The sequence below is a fragment of the Pongo abelii genome, chromosome 2 (genome assembly GCF_028885655.2).
Source record: "Pongo abelii isolate AG06213 chromosome 2, NHGRI_mPonAbe1-v2.0_pri, whole genome shotgun sequence".
Lineage (NCBI taxonomy): Eukaryota > Metazoa > Chordata > Mammalia > Primates > Hominidae > Pongo > Pongo abelii.
The window spans coordinates 66,937,324-66,958,860 of NC_085928.1; the positions used below are offsets into that span (position 1 = coordinate 66,937,324).

A 21,537-nucleotide genomic window follows, 5' to 3' on the forward strand; every position below is an offset into this window, starting at 1 on the left:
GACTCATTGTCTTGTCTGCTGGACTTATGGCATGAGATTCTAAATTGATTGGGTGGCAGTCGTAACTTAAAGTTAATGGGATGCTTACTATGTTCTCTGGTAGAAGCATCCCTTCTCTGGGAACTGGGACCTCTAGACCCACAGGTCTAGAGCTGTGGTGATAGGAAGCAAAGTGTTCCCAAGTGGGTCCCTGGGAATAAGCAAGGTCACTTCTCCTTTTACCCTTGGTCCCCAGGCCCATGTCTTCTGCCAGTTGGGAATATAGTACCGTGTAATGGTGATTGATTCAGGATGTGTAGCACAGCTCATCCTCGCAGGACAGTGTCTTCAAGCTGTGCCACTGCTCTGAGTTGACACATAAAATTATCTGCCTTACCCCGGCATCTTTTAGGTCTACAGGTGGTGCTCATCTCTGCCATTCCTCCTGGGATATGGTTTTATTTATTTTTTTACTCTTTTGGCCAGGGGGAGAGAATGGCAGCTTCATGCCTTTAATCCCAGCACTTTGGGAGGCTGAAGTGGGTGGATCACTTGAGGCCAGGAGTTCAAAACTAGCCTGGCCAACATGGCGAAACCCCGTCTCTACTAAAAATACAAAAATTAGCCAGGCATGGTGACATACGCCTGTAATCCCAGCTACTCGGGAGGCTGAGGCATGAGAATCACTTGAGCCTAGGAGACGGAGGTTGCAGCGAGCTGAGATCGTGCCACTGCACTCCAGCCTGGGCAACAGAGCGAGACTCTGTCTCAAAAATAATAATAATAATAGCAAAATATTAGCTTTCTTGATGAATACCTCATGCACCATAAAAGCTAGTGTTTATAGTACAGTCACAGAGCTGCACAGCCATCGCCACAGTGTAATTTTAGAATATTTCTGTCACTCCATACCCATTAGCAGTCCCCAGCTCTCCCCTCCCCCAGGCAACCACTAATCCACTTCTGTCTCTGTAGATTTGTCTGTTCTGGACAGTTCATATGAATGGAATCATATAAAGTTTTTTCCATATCTGCTTTTTTCTTAAGTTGACATATAATAATTGTGTCCATGTCTGCTTTTAAAATGCAATTTGACTTTCACAATTTAGCTGAATGCTTTCACTTTCATTATTTTAATGAGAGTTAGTGTAAAGAAAATGAGAATTTACCAAATTTTTAAATCATGTCAGCTGGTATTTTATCTTTACACACATGCTTTCAAGTGAAAATTCCAGTGCGTTATTTTCCTCAAGAGAAAGCAGTGGCAAATACTACTTTCTAATTTTTTTATATGTCACTCAAGCCATTGGAAGCTTCACAGGTAAAGCATAACTTAAATATAAGTTTATTCTAACTAATCCCAATATGTGGCCTCAAAACATAAGTCCATAAATGTCATTTCTAAGATTATTTTACATAAATACTCAAATTTGTTGTCATTTTTGTAGCCACAGCTAAGTAGAGGATGGGGCCTGTGAATTTAGAACCATCATAGTGATAAATGTCAAATATTTAGATAAAAACCTAAATATTTACTCCTCTCCCTTTATGGAGCCATTAAATAATAACATTTTTCTCCTTCTCTGCTTAGATTTTATAGACAAAACTAGAAAATTCAGGTATTTGGTATATACTTTTTTTTTTTTTTTTTTTTGGAGAACGTCTTGGTCTTGTCACCCAGGCTGTAGTGCAGTGGCACAATCATCGCTCATCGTAGCCTCAACTTCCTAGGCTCAAATGATCCTCCCACCTCAGCCTCCCAAGTAGACAGAACTATAGGCTTGCACCACCATGTCTGGCTATTTTTTTTTTTTTTTTCATAGAGCTGGATATCTCACTCTTTTGCTAGGGCTGATCTTGAATTTCTGGGCTCAAGCAATTCTCCTGCCTCAGCCTCCCAAACTGTTGGGATTACAGGTGTGAACCCGTGCGCCTGGCCCATTTGGTATATACTTAATAAATATTTATTCAATTAAAAAAATGGTAGAATGAGTGGATTCTAATTATTAAGAAAGTTGTCATATCTGTAAACTCTAAGCCTAAAATGTAATACATTCATCTGATTTTTTCTTACTGTTCTCTTAGTTGAAGTTAAAACCTAAATATTTGTTAAAAGGATACAAGACAGATTCTTCCTTGGGAAATAATGTGATGAGCTTCTGAGGGCAGTGTTACTGGTTCTGCACTTGGCAGGAAATCAATGTTTACAAGATTTTTAAAAATTCATTCCACGAGGCACAGTGTATGAAACTGGGAGTTAGGAAAGCTAGGTCTCGCCTCAGCTCTGTGGCTAATTTTTGATTCAAGGGTTTCTGAGTAAAGTCTGACAATAGTTTTACATGTTTTATTTATAGATTTATCTTCACACCTTAATATGTTTTAGAATACTTTGGGAACCAAAGCCACTGGCATAGTAGCTTTAGGACAACTAAGTTGTATTGATTCAGTTACTCATTTCCTTATTGTTTTTTGAGCACCTACTGTGTGCCAGGGATTAAAAGTGAGTAAGATTAGTTTCTGTCATCAGTGTATTCCTACAGTTTGTGAAATACAGCATACTAAAAGGCCCTACGGGCAGGAGACACAATTCAGATTCCACTCACTTTCATCGATGATGTGATCAGGGCACGCCAGTCTCCCTGCGTTTGAAATGGGAGGCGTCATCTCAGTGCCTGGATTTGACGCGGCCTCCATGAGTGTCAACTGCAGCGCCACTTCCTTTGACAGCTGGATTTAAGACAAATATAAATTTTAAAACCAAAAGTCAGAAATTGATCCTTGAGAGTGGCTTCTATTCTTTTCTCAGGTAGAAATGGGGTATTATAGGACAAGAATTAACCTTTTTGAAGGGACTTAGACTCCTGAACACTTATCCATTCAGTTTCAGAAAAAGAGAGTTTCCTTAGCTTGCTGCCTCGCCAGGGGTGTGGGTGCATATGTGCTTGTGTGATTTTTAAAGAGAAGCCCTGAGTCTTTGAGTATTTGTAGAATTTAAAGCACTTCCATAGACATCGTCCTTTTTTTCCCCCTTCAGATAGATAAAAGCCCAGAAGGACAGTTCACTCAGCTGATGACATTGCCCAAAAGCTTACAGCAACAGATAAATCATATTATGGACCCTCCTGGAAAAAACAGAGATGTGGAAGAAACTTTATTCCAAGTGGCTCATGATCCCGACTGTGGAGATGTGGTGCGACTAGGTACGTTTATGAATTTGATGTTGAGGAAATGGCAGCCGTGGGGAAAAGCAGACTTTGTTTGTGATTGGAATGTATTATTTCTTCCTTTTTGTTTAGCGAGATAGAGAGATTGCCTCTCAGAAGAAGAAAGCACTAAAAATTTGAGGGTTTTCTAAATCTGAATTATTACTTGTTTTGAAGTAAGATGGTGAAAATACTTCTATTTTTAAATTCCTTGATCCTAAATCACTGTCAAAGGGAGAAACAATGTTTCTTTTGGTTCCTAGAGCACAACTTCTAGAATTTATTTAAAAGATGTGTCTGTGTTTTGTGGTGGTCTGAGAAAAGAGATTGGTGGCATTTTTTTGTGCTTTTATAACATCGAGAACACAGCTTTCCTCAATCAACTCCATTTGATGTGTCTCATACAGTGTTCAGTACATTCCCTCAGACATGGCCCACATTCCACAGCATTTTCCCCAGCACTGCCCTGATGTTTATCCAAAACTCTGAACCCAGGCCAGGTGCAGTGGCTCACGCCTGTAATCCCAACACTTTAGGAAGTCCAGGAGGGAGAATCACTTGAGGCCAGGAGTTTGAGACCAGCTTGGGCAACAGAGCAAGACCCTGTCTCTGCAAAAATTAAAAAAGTAGCTGGGCATGGTGGCACATGCCTGTAATCTCAGCTAACTTGGGAGTCTTAGGTGGGAGGATCGCTTGAACAGTTGGAGGCCGCAGTGAGCTAGGATCGCACCACTACACCCCAGGCTGGGCGATAGAGCAGCCCATATCTCTTAAAAAACAAACAAACAAACAAAACAGCCTGAACCTTATCTTCAGAGACTAACTTCCCTTTAAAGTGCTAAAGGTAATTTATGAGATCAGTCAATCAATAAATATTTATGAAATTGAGAATGAGTCCCTCTGTCAATTGAGTGCATTCTCATGTTTTCATTCAGTAAATATTTACTGAGCTCCTCCGGGTGCCAGATAGAATTTCCAGTAATGCTTTGCAAAGACCATCACACTGCAGTGGAACATGAACTGCAGCAGGCGCTCCACTCCCACTCTCCTCCTGGGCCTGCACTAGGTTTGCAGAGTGTGTGTTTAGGTCACCAGCTCCCCATCCTGAAGATAGCTCTGTACGAGGCACACTGTTGTTTGTTTGAACATGATCCTGGCAACAGTGTGATCTGGGCTGTCTCTTTGAGGGGAGTAAAACTTGTTCCTCACTGTGGAATCCATATGTGTGTTTTCAGAATGAAAGTTTTTCTCGTAGATGTAATCATTTGGTTTTTATCTTTTCATGTTATAGAATTGAGAACCAGAAATCTCAAGCAGATATAAGTCATAAAATGCCCTTTGAGGGTCAGCTAACCCATCCCTTCATTTTAAGGGGAGGAGGCACAGAGCTGTTCGGTCATCAGCTTGGACTCACACAGCTGGGTGGTGCCACGGCTAGCTGCTCTGGTCTCCTGGCCCTCAATCCCAATGCCCTTTTCATTGTCACTGTGACAGCGGGACAGAGATAGATTTGATGGTTTGATTGGCTGACTAGAAAGAATATTTAGTTTCAAGTTTTAAAACTGTTAAGATGACTAACATCTGTTTTGGGTTTTTTTGGTCTCCTTTTTGATTTTTTCTCACAGGGCTTTCAGCAATCGTGAGACCATCTAGTATAAGACAGAGCACGAAAGGCATTTTTACTGCTGGTAAGAGCTTTGGAAATCCATGTATAACATAACCTGCTGACTGAGTGGCTTCCACAGTCTTGGTTACAGTGTAAAGCTTTGTATCTTTTAAGTGCTTGTGAAATGCTGAGCTTTGATGGCCATAAACTGGGATATTACAGTAAGGTACAAACAGGCATAACAGCAGCAGAATCTGGTGGTCTAACAATGTCAGACCATTGGCAGTGCTGTTGGAAGCTTTACTGCCCTTCTGAATTTTCTGAGAAACTTCCTGTGTGTAGGGTTTTTCCCTCATGTTGTTTTATTTATCAAAGTTACAGATGCATAGGATTGCAAAAACAGCAGCACCTGTGCTCCCTCTCCTCTTCCCCTTCTCTGAGACAACTGCTTCCATCTGTCTTAGTGGGTTATTTTTGTTTTTACTGCCATTTCTCTAAATGGTAAGTTTTAGTTGCTCCTTCTAGGTATCATCTATTGACTTCTCTCTATGGGAGGTTAGAATTCAACTCTGGCACCCACCCTCATCAAATGTATGCGCCCTCCTATCCCTCTGTCCTCCTAATATAGTTGTCTTGTGGTTTTGGCTAATTACTTTTCAGTTTGATGGTATGGTGAGCCACAGAGTACACCTTTCCTTCCCTGCACAATGTTCTTCTCTCATGGAGAGTGTCTTCACTGTCCCCTCTAGGGGGTCCCCCATTTCCTGTATCTCATGTCTTTCACTTGCTTGGTGCACACTCTCATTTTGGTGAAGCACATTTTCCAGTAATTTCCTGAGAAAGGGAACATGGAAGGCACATTTGGAGACCATGTATGTCCGAAAGTCTTTTTGGTCTGTCTTCACCCATAATTAATACTTAGGCTGGATATAGATTAGAAATCACTTTCGTTTAAAATTTTGAGATCATTGCTGCATTTATCTTTTACTTCTAGGATTGTTGTCTATGTCTAAAGCCAATCTGATTCTTAATCCTTTGTGTATATTATTTCTGGAAGCATGTTAGGCCTTTATTTTTCCCCAGTGCTCTGAATTCTCTCAGTGATGTGCTTTGATGTGAGTCTGTTTTTATCTGTTTTATCTGTTTTACTGGGAACTCATTGCCCTTTCTGTTGGGAAACTCAGAATATAAGCATATAAGAAAAATGTTTTAAATTTTTTCTTTAATTTTGTCCCATCTGTTTTCTCTGTTCTCTTTCTGGAACTCCTTTTATTCAGATATTGCACCTCCTAGATTAGTCTTTGGTTTTCTTTCGTCTTCTATTTTTTATCTGTTTGTTCTTTTGCTCTGCTTTGGAAGATTTTCTCGGATTTCTCAACTTTAGCTTCCAACCCTTCTGTTGAGTGTTTATAATTTCCAGGAACTCCCTCTTTTCTTGCTGTTCTCTGAATGCTCCTGTTTTTTGCATCCTATTCTTGTTTTATGGCCTAAATATTTGACATCTCTTTGGAAGACAAAATGGCTGTATCAGTTTATCGTCCCATAAGCAGAGTAGGAGAATACTCTTTTCTTCCCATTTTTTCCAACATTTGGCATCATCAAGTGATTGACTTTTCTAGTTCAGGCTTTCTTCATGCAAGCATCCATTGAGCATCTCTCATGTGCCAGCTGCTCAGGATACAAAAGTGAACACAATGCTGCATTTGTCTGTTCTCACGCTGCTAATAAAGACATACCTCAGACTGGGTAATTTATAAAGGAAAGAGGTTTAATTGATTAGCAGTTCCACATGGCTGGGGAGGTCTCAGAATCATGGCGGAAGGTGAATGAGGAGCAAAATCATGTCTTACATGGCAGCAGGCAAGAGAGCATGTGCAGGGGAGCTCCCTTTTATAGAACCATCAGATCACGCAACACTTATTCACTATTATGAAAACAGCACAGGAAAGACCTGCCTCCGTGATTCAATTACCTCCCACCGGGTCCCTCCCACGATGTGGGGATTATTACAATTCAGGGTGAGATTTGGGGGAGAACACAGAGCCAAATCATATCAAATGCTGCACTGACTTCCAGAGGCTTATAATTTAGAAGGGAAAAGAGACGTGCTAACAGAAATTTGCAAGAGAGGGAGAAATAGCACAGAGGTAGCCCAAAAAGGGGAGTGATCTTTCAACCTAATTCTAATCCCTGGGTTTGAGATTGCTGGGGAGCTGGTGTGGTCACACCTCTCAGTGTCTCATAGCCCAGCTGTTTGGATACTCCTCTGAGCATTTGGCCCTCAAGGACCATGTTGCCCTCCTGAATCACTGGAAAGATTCAACAAGGCCAGGCGTGGTGGCTCACACTTATAATCCCAGTACTTTGGGATGCCAGGGTGAGAGGATTGCTTGGGCTCAAGAGCTCAAGACCAGCCTGGGCAACACAGCAAGACCCTGTCTCTTTAAAAATAACAAAAATAGGCCGGATGGCGGTGGCTCACACCTATAATCCCAGCACTTTGGGAGATCAAGGCAGGAGGATCACTTGAGTCCTGGAGTTCGAGATCAGCCTGGGCAACATGGTGGAACCCCGTCTCTACAAAAAAATACAAAAAATAGGCTGGGTGTGGTGACTCATGCCTGTAATCCTTGTACTTTGGGAGGCCGAGACAGGTAGATTGCCTGAGCTCAGGAGTTTGAGACCAGCCTGGGCAACATGGTGAAACCCTATCTCTACTAAAATACAAAAAATTAGCTGGACGTGGTGGCGCATGCCTGTAGTCCCACCTTTGAGAGGCTGAGGCAGGAGAATTGCTTGAACCTGGGAGGCGGAAGTTGCAATGAGCCAAGATTGTGCTACTGCACTCCAGCCTGGGCAACTTTGTCTCAAAAAAAAAAAAAAGCGCTTGGCGTGGTGGTGCGCACCCGTAGTCCTGAGCCCAGGAAGTCGAGGCGGCATTGAGCTGAGAACGCACCACTGCACTTCAGTCTGGGTGACAGAGTGAGACCCTGTCTCAAAAAAAAAAAAAAAATTATAATAATAAAAATATCGTATAAATTAAAAGTTTCAACAAAGACTTAGTAGTACTTGTGTCACATCTGCTGAACTAAAGATTTTCCTACCGTTTGGGTGCATGGCTTTGCATTTCCAGTTAAGATATTCATTTAATCTATGTTCCTACTGGTTTACTCTGGCAAGACCGAAGACAAGGTACTTTTGTTTGTTTGGGTGATTCATGCTGTTAATCTGAATTTTGCATGATTGTCTTTCCCTTGCCATGATCCTCATTGGGTGAGGCTTAATGATTTGTTTTGTTGTTGGCATCCCATGCTATAAGGAATTATTGGAATTATTAGAATTATTGTTAATTATTTTTCAGTTGTGACAATGGTGGTGCTATGGAGCTTTTTAAAAAATTCCCTTTCTTTTAGAGATGCATACTAAAATAATTCCAGATGCAATGATATGTTGTCTGGGATTTGCTTCAAAATAAAACATGGCAGAGGGCAGTGGGTAATAGGTAGATGACACAAGATTGGCCATGAGCTGATATATTGTCAAAGCTAGGTAAAGATGCATGGGGCTGTTTTATACTCTTCTGTCTGTTATTTAAGTTTGAATTTTTCTCTAATAAAAGGCTGAAAAAGATCTTGACACCTTCAACCTGAAATGAGCCTTTGGTCCTCTTTCCACTCATTATTTCCACTCACCAGCAGAGGGCAGTTGATCACAGAACCCACAGCTCAGCTGTCCTTGTGGCCCTGGAGTGCTGATGCTGCTTCCCCTAAGTGCTTACTGCTTGCTTCCCCTTCACTTTTTTTTTCTTTTTAATTTTTAAAATGTTTAAGGAATACAAGTGCATTTTTCTTACGTGGTGAAGTCTGGGCTTTTAGTGTACCCATCATCACCCAAATAGTGAACATTGTACCCAATAGGTAATTTTCCAACCCTCACCTCCTCCCACCCTCACACTTTTTATAGTCACCAGTGTCATTCTATTCTCTATGCTCATGCATACACATTGTTTAGCTCCCACTTAAAGTGAGAATGTGTGATACTTGAATTTCTGTTTCTGAGTTATTTCACTTAGAGACGTGGCCTCCAGTTCTATCCATCTTGCTGCAAAAGACATGATTTCATTCTTTGTTATGGCTAAGTAGTATTCAAGGTGAGATATAGATGTAGATATACACACATTTTTGTTATCCAGTCCTCCATTGTTGGACACTTTGGTTAATTTCATATCATTGCTATTATGACTAGTGCTGCAGTAAACATACAAGTGTTTTTTTTTGTTTTTGTTTTTGATGTAATGATTTCTTTCCCTTTGGATGTATACACAGTAATGGGATTGCTAGATCAAAGGTTAATTCTATTTTTAGTTCTTTAAGAAATCTCCATACTGTTTCCCATAAAGACTGTACTAATTTAGATTCCCTTCAACAGTATAAGCATTCCCTTTTCTCCACATCTGCACCAACATCTGTTTTTTGTTTTTTGTTTTTTTGTGAGACAGAGCAACAGCCTCGCTCTGTTGCTCAGGATGGAGTACAGTGGCACGATCTCACCTCACTGCAACCTCCACCTCCTGGGTTCAAGTGATTCTCGCCCCTCAGCCTCCTGAGTAGCTGGGATTACAGGTGTGTGCCACCACACTTGGCTAATTTTTGTATTTTTAGTAGAGATGGGGTTTCACCATATTGGCCAGGCTAGTCTCAAACTCCTGGCCTCAAGTGATCCACCCAGCTCAGCCTCCAAAGTACAGGGATTACAGACATGAGCCACAATGCCCAGCCTCAACATCTGTTGTTTTTTTTGACTTTTTAGTAATAGCCATTCTGACTAGTATAAGATGGTATTTCATTGTGGTTTTAATTTGCATTTCTCTTGTGATAAGTGATATTGAGCATTTTTTTCATGTATGTTGGTAGTTTGCATGTCTTCTTTTGAAAAAATGTCTATTCATGTCCTTTCCCCACTTTTTAATGAAGTTATTTTTTTTTCCTTGTTGAGTTGTTTGAGTTCCTCATAGATTCTGGATATTAGCCTTTGTTGGGTGCCTTCTTCTGCAAATATTTTTTTTTCCCATTTTGTAGGTTGTCTTTTGGTGCTCTGTTGATTGTTTCTTTTGCTATGCAGAAGCTTTTTAGTTTAAGTCCCATTTATCTATTTTGTTGTGTTTGCTCTTGAGGACTTGATCATAAATTCTTTGTCTAGGCCAGTGTCCAGAAGACATAGGTTTTCTTCTAGGATTTTTATAGTTTCAGGTCATACATTTGGGTCTTTAATCCATTTTAAGTTAATTTTTTTATATGGTGAGAAGTTTGTGTCCAGTTTCATTCTTCTGCATATGGCTATGCAGTTTCCCCAGCACCATTTATTGAACAGAGTATCTTTTCCCCATGTATATTTTTGTTGACTTTGTCAACAATCAGTTAGTTGTAGGTATGTGGCTTTATTTTTGGGTTGTCTATTCTAATCTGTGTGTCTGTTTTTATTTATTTATTTATGTTTAGTTTTTTGAGATGGAGTTCCACTCTTGTTGCCCAGGCTGGAGTATAGTGGTGCGATCTCAGCTCACTGCAACCCCCACCTCCCGGGTTCAAGTGATTCTCCAGCCTCAGCCTCCCGAGTAGCTGGGATTACAGGCACACACCACCAAGCCCGGCTAATTTTTGTATTTGTAGTAGAGATGGGGTTTCACCATGTTGGCCAGGCTGGTCTCGAACTCCTGACCCCAGGTGATCTGCCTGCCTCGGCCTCCCAAAGTGCTGGGATTATGGATGTGAGCCACTGGGCGCCCAGCCATGTGTTTGTTTTTATATCAGTACTGTGCTGTTTTGGTTACTATAGCCTTGTAGTATAATTTTAAGTCGGATAATGTGATGCCCTTGTTCTTTTTGCTTTGGATTGCTTTGGCTATTTGGACTTTTTTTTGGTTCCCTATGAATTGTAGGATAATTTTTTTCTGATGCTATGAATAATGATATTGGTAATTTGATAGGTATTGTGTTGAATCTGTAGATTGCTTTGTACAATATGGTCATTTTAACAATATTTATTCTTCCAATCCATGAGTATGGGATATTTTTCCTTCTTTGTGTATCATCTACAATTTCTTTCATCAGCATTTTGCAGTTCTCCTTATAGAGATCTTTCACCTCCTTGGTTAACTATATTCCTGGGTTGTCTTTCTTCTTTATTTGTGGCTATTATAAATGGGATTGCCTTCTAGATTTTGTCTTCAGCTAGATTGTTATTGATGTATAGAAATGCTATAGATTTCTGTACATTAATTTTATATTCTGAAACTCTACTGAATTCATTTATCAAATCTAAGAGTTTTCTGGTGGAGTCTTTAGGGTTTTCTAGATATAAGATAATATCATCAGTGATGGGAATAATTTGACTTCCTCTTTTCCCATATGGATACTTTGTTTTGTTTTTGGAGACAGAGTCTTGCTCTGTTGCCCAGGCTGGAGTGCAGGTGCAGTGGCGTGATCTCAGCTCACCACAACCTCCATCTCCTGGGTTCGTTCAAGCAATTCTCCTCCCTCAGCCTCTCGACTAGCTGGGACTACAGGTGCATGCCACCATGCCCGGCTAATTTTTATATTTTTAGTAGAGACAGAGTTTCACTATGTTGGCCATAGTGAGGCTGGTCTCAAACTCCTGACCTCGTGATCCACCCACCTCTGCCTCCCAAAGTGCTGGCATTACAAGCGTGAGCCACCGCGTTTGGCCTCCATATAGATCCTTTTTACTTTTTCTCTTGCCCAGTTGTTCTTGTGAGAACTTCCAGTATTACGTTGTGTAACAGTGGTAAAAAGGGGCATATTTGTCTTGTTCCAGTTCTTAGAGGGCGTGCTTTCAACTTTTCCCTATCAAGTATGATGTTAGGTGTGGATTTGTCATATACGACCTTTATTATGTTGAGGTGTGTTCCTTCTGTGCCCAATTTGTTGAGGATTTTTATCAGGAAAGGATGCTGAACTTTATTGAATGCTTTTTTTTTTTTTTTTTTTTTTTTTTGAGACAGAGTCTTGCTCTGTCACCCAGGCTAGAGTGCAGTGGTGCAATCTCAGCTCACAGCAACCTCTGCCTCCTGGGTTCAAGCAATTCTACTGCCTCAGCCTCCCGAGTAGCTGGGACTACAGGCACGCATCACCACACCTGGCTAATTTTTGTATTTTTAGTCAAATCAGAGTTTCACCATGTTGGCCAGGCTGGCCTTGAACTCCTGATCTCAAGTGATCTGCCCACCTCGGCCTCCCAAAGTGCTGGGATTACAGGTATGAGTCACTGTGCCCAGCCTATTGAATGCTTTTTCTGCATCTATTTAGACGATCATGTGGTTTTTGTCCTTAATTCTGTTTATGTGATGTATCACATTTATTGATTTGTGTATATTGAACCATCCTTGCATTCCTGGGATAAATCCCACCTGATCATAATGTATTCTCTTTTTGATGTGCTGTTGGATTTAATTTGCTAGTATTTTGTTGAGGATTTTTGTGTCTGTGTTCATCAGGGATATTGGTCTATAATTTTCTTTTTTGGTGGTGGTGTGTCCTTGTCTGTTTGGTACCAAGGTGATAGCGGCCTCACAGAATGAGTTAGGGAGAATTCCCTCCTTGATCTTTTTAGAATAGTTTCAGAAGGATTGGTATTCATTCTTTCTGTGTTTGGTAGAGTTCAGCTGTGAATCCATCAGGTCGTGGGCTGCTTTTTGTTGTTGGGAGATTTTTATTAGTGATTCAATCTTGCTACTACATTACTGATCTTTTCAGATACTCTGTTTCTTCCTGGTTCAATCTTGAAGATTATGTTTCCATGAATTTATCAATTTCCTCTGAGTTTTCTAGTTTGTGGGCATCTAGTTGTTTATAATAGTCTCTGATGATCTTCCTGTGGTATCAGTTGTAATGTCTCCTTTTTCATTTCTGATTGTGTTTATTTGTATCTCTTCTTGTCTTGTATCTTGTTTATTTGTATCTCTCTTGTCTTCTTAGTCTTAGCTGGTGGTTTATCAATTTTGTGTACCTTTCAAAGAACCAACTTTTTTTTTTTTTTTTTTTTGAGTCAGGGTCTGGCTCTATCGCTCAGGCTACAGTGCAGTGGCACAATCATGGCTTACTAGAATATTTGCCTCCCAGGCTTAAGCAATCCTCTCACCTCAGCCTCTCGAGTAGGTGGGACTACAGTGCACACTACCATGCCTGGCTAACTTTTGTATTTTTTGTCAAGATGAGATTTTGCCACATTGCCCTGGCTGGTCTTGAGCTCCTGGAATCTTGATTTGCCAGCCTCAGCCTCCCCAAGTGCAGGAATTACAGGCATGAGCCACTGTACCTGGTCCCAACTTTTCATTTTGTTGATACTTTGTATTGTTTTTTGGTCTCTATTTTATTTAGTTCTGCTCTGATCTTTGTTATTTCTTTTCTTCTGCTAACTTTGAGTTTAGTTCTTTTTTTTCTTGTTCCTTGAGGTATGGCATTAGGTTGTTAATTTGTGATCTTCCTACTTTTTTTGTAGACATGTAATGCTGTAAACATTAGTAATGCCCTCTTAGCACTGCTTTTGCTGCATCCCACAGGCTTTGGTATGTTGTGTTTTCATTTTTATTTGTTTCCAAAAATTTTTAAGGTCAGGCATGGTGGCTCATGCCTGTAATCCCAGCACTTTGGGAATCTGAGGTGAGTGGATTGCTTGAGCCTAGGAGTTTGAAACCAGCCTGGGCAACAGGGAAAAACCCCATTTCTACAAAAAATTAGCTGTGCAGCTGTGCATGGTGGTATGTGCCTGTAGTCCCAGCTACTCAGGAGGCTGAGGCAGGAGGATCACTTGAGCCAAAGAAGTTTGAGGCTTCAGTGAGCCATGATTGCACCACAGCCTGGGTGACACAGTAAGACCCTGTCTCAGGGGTCTCAGGGGAAAAAAAATCTTCATTGACCCAGTGATTAAGTGATTATTTAGGGGCATGCTGTTTAATTTCTATGTATTTGTATCATTTCTGAAGTTCCTCTTATGTTAATTTCTAGCTTTATTCTATTGTCTGAGAAGATACTTGATTTTGATTTTTAAAAATTTGTTAAGACTTGTTTTGTAGCCTAATGTGTGATGTGTGATCTATCTTTAAGAATGTTTCTTCTCTCTTTTTTTCTTTGTTGAGACAGGGTCTTGCTTGGTTGCCTAGGGTGGAGTGCAGTGGTGTGATCATGGCTTACTGTAGCCTTGACATCCTAAGGTTAAGCAGTTCTCCCACCTCAGCCTCCTGAGTAGCTGGGACCACAGGCACGTACCACCATGCCTGGCTACATTTATTTTTAATCTTATTTTTTGTAGAGACAAAGTCTCCCTATGTAGCCCATGCTTGAAGAATGTTTTATGTGCTGATGAAAAGAACATATATTCTGTAGATGTTGGGAGGAATGTTCTGTAAACGTCTGTTAAGTCTGTTTGGTCTAAAGTCCAGTGTTTCTTTGTTAATTTTTTGCCTCGATGGTCTGTATAGTGCTGTGAGTGGAATGTTGAAGTCCCCCACTGTTATTGTATTGCTGTCTGTCTCTTTCTTTAGAGCTAGTAATATTTGTTTTGTGAATTTGGGTGGTCCTATGTTGGTGCATATATATTTAGGATTTGCTATACCCTCTTGGTGAACTGATCCCTTTATCATTATATAATGACCTTCTTAGGCTTTTATTTTTTTTAACTGTTTTTGATTTAGAGTCTGTTTTATTTGACATATATATAGTTCTCCTTTTGATTTCCTTTTGGATGGAATATCTTTTTCCACCCCTTTACTTTCAGTCTATTTGTGTCTTCACAGGTAAGGTGAATTTCTTGCAGGTAGCATATAGATAGATTATGTTTTTTTAATCCGTTCTGCCAGTCTGTATCTTTTAAGTGAAGCATTTAATCCATTTACATTTAAAGTTAATATTGATATGTGAGGTTTTGTTTCTGTCGTATGGTTATTTTCAAGTTATTTTATAAATTATTTGTTTTCTTTCTTTTTCTCTTTTTGTCCTTGTGTTTTGATGAAATTCTGTCATTTGATTTCTTTCTTTTCCTCTTTTGTGAGATTGTTTTATAAGAACTGTGAGTTTTATATTTCTGTGCATTTTTGTGATGGTGAATATCAATGTTTTATTTCCATGTTTAAGACTCCTTTGAGCATTTTCTATAGGGCTGGTCTAGTGGTGACAGATTCCCTTAGTATTTGTCTAGGAAAGACTAGTCTCTTTCATTTATGAAGCTTATTCTAGCAGGATATAAAATTCTTGGCTGACAGGGTTTTTTTCCTTCAGCACTTTGAAAATGCTATCCCATTCTCTTCTGGCCTTTAAAGTTTCTGCTGAAAAGTCCACTGTTAGTCTGATGAGGTTTCCTTTATGGGTGACTAGATGCTTTTCTCTTGCTTATTTTAAAATTGTTTCTTTTACTTTCACTTTAGACCTTCTGATTATAATATGCTATGTTGAAGTCCTTTTTGCAGTGTATTCAGCTGGGGGTCATTGGGTCTCTTGTATCTGGATATCTGACACACTTGCTAGACTTGGGAAGCTTTCATTGATTATTTCTTTAAATAAATTTTTCTAAACATTTTAACCTCTCTTCCTGCTCAGCTTTTTCTTCACTTCTAATTATGCTACATTGCATTGTGGAAGTCCAGAATGACAGAATGTATGTTACCTCACACTGAGGTGACATAAAGCATGGAAAGTGATGAGCACCCCTTCAGATTCTGTGGGTTAAATGGCCTTATGCTCTGGCTTCTTTGTTTATTATGGCCAAGGGCTGTGACAAAGGTTTCCTAGCATAGTGCTGAGGGCAGAGGTTTGTGAGCTGCAGAGACTAGAGCTCTAATTACAGCCTAACCAGCGTGACTTGGGCAAGTTACCTAATTTTTCTGAGTTTTAACTTCATAGGAATAATTATGGCTGTTGGCTTGACTGTTGTTGGTGTATTGGAATGCTGGTGATTTTTGCACATTGATTTTTGTATCCTGAGACTTTACTGAAGTTGTTTATCAGCTGAAGGAGCTTTTGAGCTGAGATCCACCTTGCTCTTTACGAGTCCTTTTGTTGTCATCATAGCTGTTGTTGTTCTGCCTTACTTTTTCTAGGTCCTTCTCCCCAAAATTTCTCAAGTTCTGCCTCTGTTCAGTTTTTCAGCCAGCTCGTATGTCATCTGTAGGATGAGAAAACCCTAGGATATTTGGTTTACTTTTTATTCTTTTGTAGCCATTACCCCTCCTCCCCTGTGCAACCTCCTACTCATAAATGGGAAATAATATCACATGAGAAATGAAAATAAATATTCTTTTTGTTAAAAAAAAAAAAAAAAAAAAGGAAGATTTGGTCTTCCCCTTAGCCAGCCAATACAAAGGTCAAATTCAGTTAAATTCCGGGAATCCACTTAGTGAAGGAGCTAAGCTTGGGGTCAGAGGATAGGGTTTTGGGGTTCTGAATTATTCATTTCTTCACTCTGTGACTATGATATGTTATTCTCTCTTCTGTGAGGTGGTGGGAATACTAATACCCAACTCACAAGGTGTTCCGAGGCTTACATGAGAGCATCCAGGGTATTATCCAGAGGTGCTTTATAAATTTAGATGAATGTAGATCTAAATTTCACTCTATTCCTACAAAAGATGGAAGCCAGGCATCTATAACCAGCTCGGAGGACTGCCCTTCCTAGTAAACACTGTTGGATAACATGGCAGTATGTCCTCAATGCGGTCTCACTGATGCTTTGTCTTTATTAGTTCCCTTGAAATTCCCTGACGATCATATACACTCATGTTCAAATGTGACTAGAGAATTGCTTCCAAAACCAAACACTGTTTTCCTTTTACTTTAGCCTGGGAGTTGATTATTTAGCAAATCATTTTAATTTCCCTTAGACTGTGCTGCTAGTAGAATAACATCATTCTCATCAGATCAGCAACTGAAGCCAGCTGGCTTAGGAGTACCAAAAGACTATTTAGCCTCCTAAAACTTGCCTGCTCTTCCTTTCATGGTAGCAGCAGATGACCTCACATCTCAAACTGGCAACAAAAGACCAGCTAAGCAACTGCATATTCGAGCAGCAGCCTTTTATAAAGTTTCTAACTGAGTGGAGAGAAGGGGAACTGTCTGAGTACACTGGTGTGGGAACAGGTAGGTGAGAAATGAGGAAGTTTAGTGATCAGATGGAGAGATAAGCAGGGGCCAAACAAAGACTTTAAAAGCCATGTTAAGGAATTCAGGGTTTCTTTTGAGGGCAGAGGGAAGTCACCATAGGACTGCAGAAAGACTACTGTAGTTAGAGTATAGGGATCAAATGGAAGGGCAGTAAAACTATTGCGAGGGAGACCGAATAGATATGGCTACAGCCAGTCAGCTGAGGAGTTACAGCAGCCTGAACTCAGGTCATTGCAGTTCAGGCAGGAAAGATCACCGTGTTTAGAAGGGAACGACTGGGTCTTGGTGACTAAAGCGATATGGGACATGAAGGAGGAGTCAGAACTAACTCCCAGGTTTTTGGCCTGGGAAGCAGTAGAGCCATTCATTCCCTGAGCAGAGAGGGAGGTTGGGCGAGGATGATGAGTTTAATTTTTAAATCTTATTTTTTCCCACCTGACTTTGTGGTCAATCAGAATTAACTCTGAGGACAAATACCTGTTTACCTCTCTAGCTTCAAAAGATTCAACTAAACTAAATTAACAAGACAGGTTCAGTCTTGCTCCTAAAAGGCATGCCTCAGTTGATCCTTACCAGCCTTTTCCGGGGACACAGCAGAATGGATTAGTCATTATCCTCTGCTTCTGATTTCTTACACCTGAAGCATTTCTTCCATTTGTTGGTACCTATATATTTAAATTAGAAGAACACTGGTGCTCTGATGCCGATTTGCTTATCACTTAAGCCTGTGAGTTCTTAAAATAAGTTGTACTTTCGCCTCAGAAGAGATTTTCTTTGTAGGTATATCTGCTTATGGTTGGAAATGAACTGGAAGGATGTTTTGGGGATACTAATTTTATCAAAGGTCTGAAACGTAAGATTATGGAATGGTAGAGATCTTTCACAGCCTAGCCATATTTCTACCTCACATTGTTTCCTGGAGAGTTTGTCAGTAGACCCATCTGTTTTAAGATCACACGGGGAGTTCATAGTCTTATGTGTTTATTAACTTTGCTGTAGGTCATGTGAAACAAGCTGGAAATCAGAAGAGAAACCTTAGGAGCCATATAGTGACATAGCTTTCGGCATGCTTCTAAAACAAAATCCTGACTTTAGATTGTAACCAGAATTCATAATGACTAGCTTTAGGTAAATAAGGATCTCTCTACAGGGGATGCATCTAAAGAGATGTTGCATTTTTATCCACTGGGGAAGGAGTGAGCAGAATTCCTAAATCATCATCCTTTCCTTTAGAAAGAGTAAGCTTAATGTAATCTGGGCACAGTGGCTCACACCTGTAATCCTAGCACTTGGGAGGCTAAGGTGGGAGGATGGCTTGAGGCCAAGGGTTCAAGACCAGCCTGGGCAACAAAGCAAGACCCCATCTCTACAAAAATAAAATTAGCCGGGCCTGGTGGCACGTACCTGTAGCCCCAGCTACTCAGGAAGATGAGGAGAGAGGATCTCTTGAGCCCAGAAGATCGAGGCTCCAGTGAGCTTTGATTATGCCACTGCACTCCAACCTGGGCGACAGAGTAAAAAAAAAAAAAAAAATTGAAGAAAGTAAGCTTAATGTAGACCAAGTAGAAGTCTATGGATTGTGGACTCTGTGAGGGCAGAGACCATAGCTATTGTCTATACCAGTATCCCTAGCAACTAGTTCAGTGTCTTGCTTATACAGGTGCTCAATAAATATTTGTTCTATGTGTGACCAAATAAATGAAATATTCTAAATTTTCTGGTAGTAGGAAATATCTCCATATAGATAGAAAAGTGCAAAAATCATAAATCTGATGAATTTTCACAAAGGGAACACCTCATAGACCTAGTGCCCAGATGAAGAAATACAGCCTTTCCAGTCCCCAGTACCCCTCATGCCCGTCACAGGCATTGCTTCTCTGAGAGTAAGCAGCAGCCAGACTCCCAGTGCCACGGTTCTGTTTTACCCATTTTTTAACCATGTATAAGCATGTCCTCTTTTGTGTCTTTCCCTGTTCATTTATAACATAGGGAGATTCATCGTGTTGGGAGTAGCAGTGGTTCATTTCTGCCCAGCGCAGTATGCTGCTGTGTGAATATACCGCAATTTATCCATTCTACTATTGATGGATACTTGGGTTGTTCCCGCTTGGGACTATAACAAATAGTGCTGCTGTGAATATTTTTGTACCTGTCTTTTGGTGGGTGGGTGTATGCATTCCTGTCAGGTAGATACTGAGGGGTAGAGTTCCTGGATGATAAAGCATGTGACTGTTCAGCTTTAGTAGAAACTGCTAAACAATTGTCCACATTTATACTTGCACTGGCAGAGCTTCTGTTGCAGCACCTCCCTGAATACCTGTATAGGTCTTTTTCATTTCAGGCACTCTAGTGGGTGACTAGTGGTATCATATTGGGCTTTTAATTTACATTTTCCTCATGACTGAGGAAGTTGAGCATTTTTCATTTGTTTATTTGGATATGCTCTTTTGTGAAGCATCTATTCCAATCTTTTGCTCATTTTCCTACTGAGTTGTCTGTTTTGCTTACTGAATTCTCTCTGTAGTCGGGGCACAACTCCATTGTTGGATACATGTGATGTCAAAATCCCCCACTCCGTGGCTTGTCATTTCACTCCCTTTTTTTTTTTTTTTTTTTTTGAGATGGAGCCTTGCTCTGTCGCCAGGCTGGAGTGCAGTGGCGTGATCTTGGCTCACTGCAACCTCCACTTCCCGAGCTCAAGCGATTCCCCTGTCCCAGCCTCCCAAGTAGCTGGGATTACGGGCACATGCCACCATGCCCGGCTAATTTTTTGTATTTTCAGTAGAGACGGGGTTTCATCATGTTGGCCAGGTTGGTCTTGATCTCCTGACCTCGTAGTCCACCCGCCTCGGCCTCCATAAGTGTTGGGATTATAGCTGTAAGCCATGTCATTTCACTCTCTTAATGGTGTCTTTTGGTGAAAAGAAGTTGATAATTTCATGTAGTCCAATTTATCCATTTTGTCTTCTATATGTTTAGCAGTTTTTTGTGTCCTGTTTAGAAAATTTTTGCCTATTCCAAAATCATGAAATTTAAGTTCTCCACCTCTGTTGAAATTATAATATTAAGGCAGAAAAGACTCTTCATTCTGATCTGTTGGTTCTTAGCCTTTTGCAAGTCCAGGATCCCTGTGAAAATCTGACTAGAACTCTGGACGCCCTGCACAGAAGTGCACATATGCACACACAGTAGATTTTCCTGCAGTATTAGGGAGTTCACAGACACTCAGACTTATCTGTGGACCCCTTGTTAGAGAACCCCTCATCTATTCCAACCCAGTCATTTTACAGATAAGAAAATTGAGGCCCAGGGAAAGGCCACTGTTAGTTTGTGGCCCACCTGGGACTAGAGTCCAGGTCTCTTGACTCCGATTTTAGTGCTCTTTCTAACAGATTTCCCTGCTGCAGTCTTTCTGAAAATGCCTCACTGGCAGAACCATGAAAGGGAGAATGTTTTAGTCAAGGGAGATTTCTGTCCACTAGCAGCAAAAAAAAATGGCTACATGGTGACACTCTTCTACTTTATGTATTTACCTTAAATGTTTAAGCTCCAAGGAACTGCTTTTTGAAGTTGAGATGGGAATTATCATGGCCCATGCATCCTCCTCTAGCTGTGACTCAGTGCCCTGGGGTTGCTATATGAACCTTTCCATGTACAACTACCTGTATTCTGCTTGGTCTTTTGGTTGGTTCTGGCTGGAATTTTAAAAACCACCTTATATAATAAGCTTCTAGTCTCAGTGCTGAAGTGGGTGGGGTTTACCAGAGTGGTTGCTCCAGGGAGAAAATTAAAAGGGGTGGAGGCAGGGAAAGGAACTCTTGAGTTTGTTGACTAGGTTATGTTGGTTTGCAAGTAGTCAGCTCGTAGACAAACGAAGCCAGAGTGTCTAGAAGTATTCATTAATGATTTTACTGCTCCCCTGCCACTGTCTGCAGTGGTCTTTTCCAAGGCTCTAAGTGGACTAAGCAGTTTACAGGTAACAGGGCCAGATATTTTCAAGCCATCACTCAAACCCCAGTGCTAGGCATGTCCAGAGCGAAACCTGTTACCTTGTCGGCATGCTCACCAAAGTGCACTGCCAGGGGTGTGCACTTCACGCTCATAGCACAGATCACAGTTTGTGTCTCACAGTGAAAAAAGACTGTTCATATCTTTGGGCCACACCCTGAAACACAAACTGAATGATTCCACCCTCAATACAAAGGAAGTTGAGTCCATAATAGCATCCACAAATAGGATACTCTTAGATCTGACAAATAACACCCATTTATTTTATTCCATTTTTCTTCTTTCCCCTAAGCCCCCGGAGAACCTTTCTCCAGTTTCATCACACACTCATGACTAAGTAGGTGGGGGTGCTAGGGGGCCAGCTGTCCGAATGAGGCACGTTTGTCTTGTCATTTCAAAAGCTTTTACAGAGCACCTGCTGTGTTCTGGGTCCTGTACTAGGTGACAAGGCCACCTAGGTGAATAGGACAAGGTCCCTGTCCTCAGGAAGCTCCCAGTCCAGGCAGAGGCATGGGTGAATTGGCCCACACGTACTGCACAGTGTGTTGAGTGAGCACAGATGCTGTGGGGC

General features: G+C 40.8%; 1 protein-coding gene across 3 annotated transcripts in view; it reads left to right on the forward strand.

The window, feature by feature from the left end:
• The window catches only part of TAMM41 (TAM41 mitochondrial translocator assembly and maintenance homolog), a 58,081-nt gene that overhangs the window by 34,477 nt on the left and 2,067 nt on the right, over window positions 1-21,537 (forward strand). For 2 of the 3 annotated variants that reach the window (XM_024245383.3, XM_063721874.1), the window contains exons 6-7: window positions 3,014-3,179; window positions 4,808-4,870. In XM_024245383.3, coding sequence (XP_024101151.1) covers window positions 3,014-3,179; window positions 4,808-4,870 — 229 coding nt within the window. Of the gene's footprint in view, window positions 1-3,013; window positions 3,180-4,807; window positions 4,871-21,537 lie in introns of those variants that run through there. The other variant, XM_054551699.2, reaches the window with a different exon arrangement.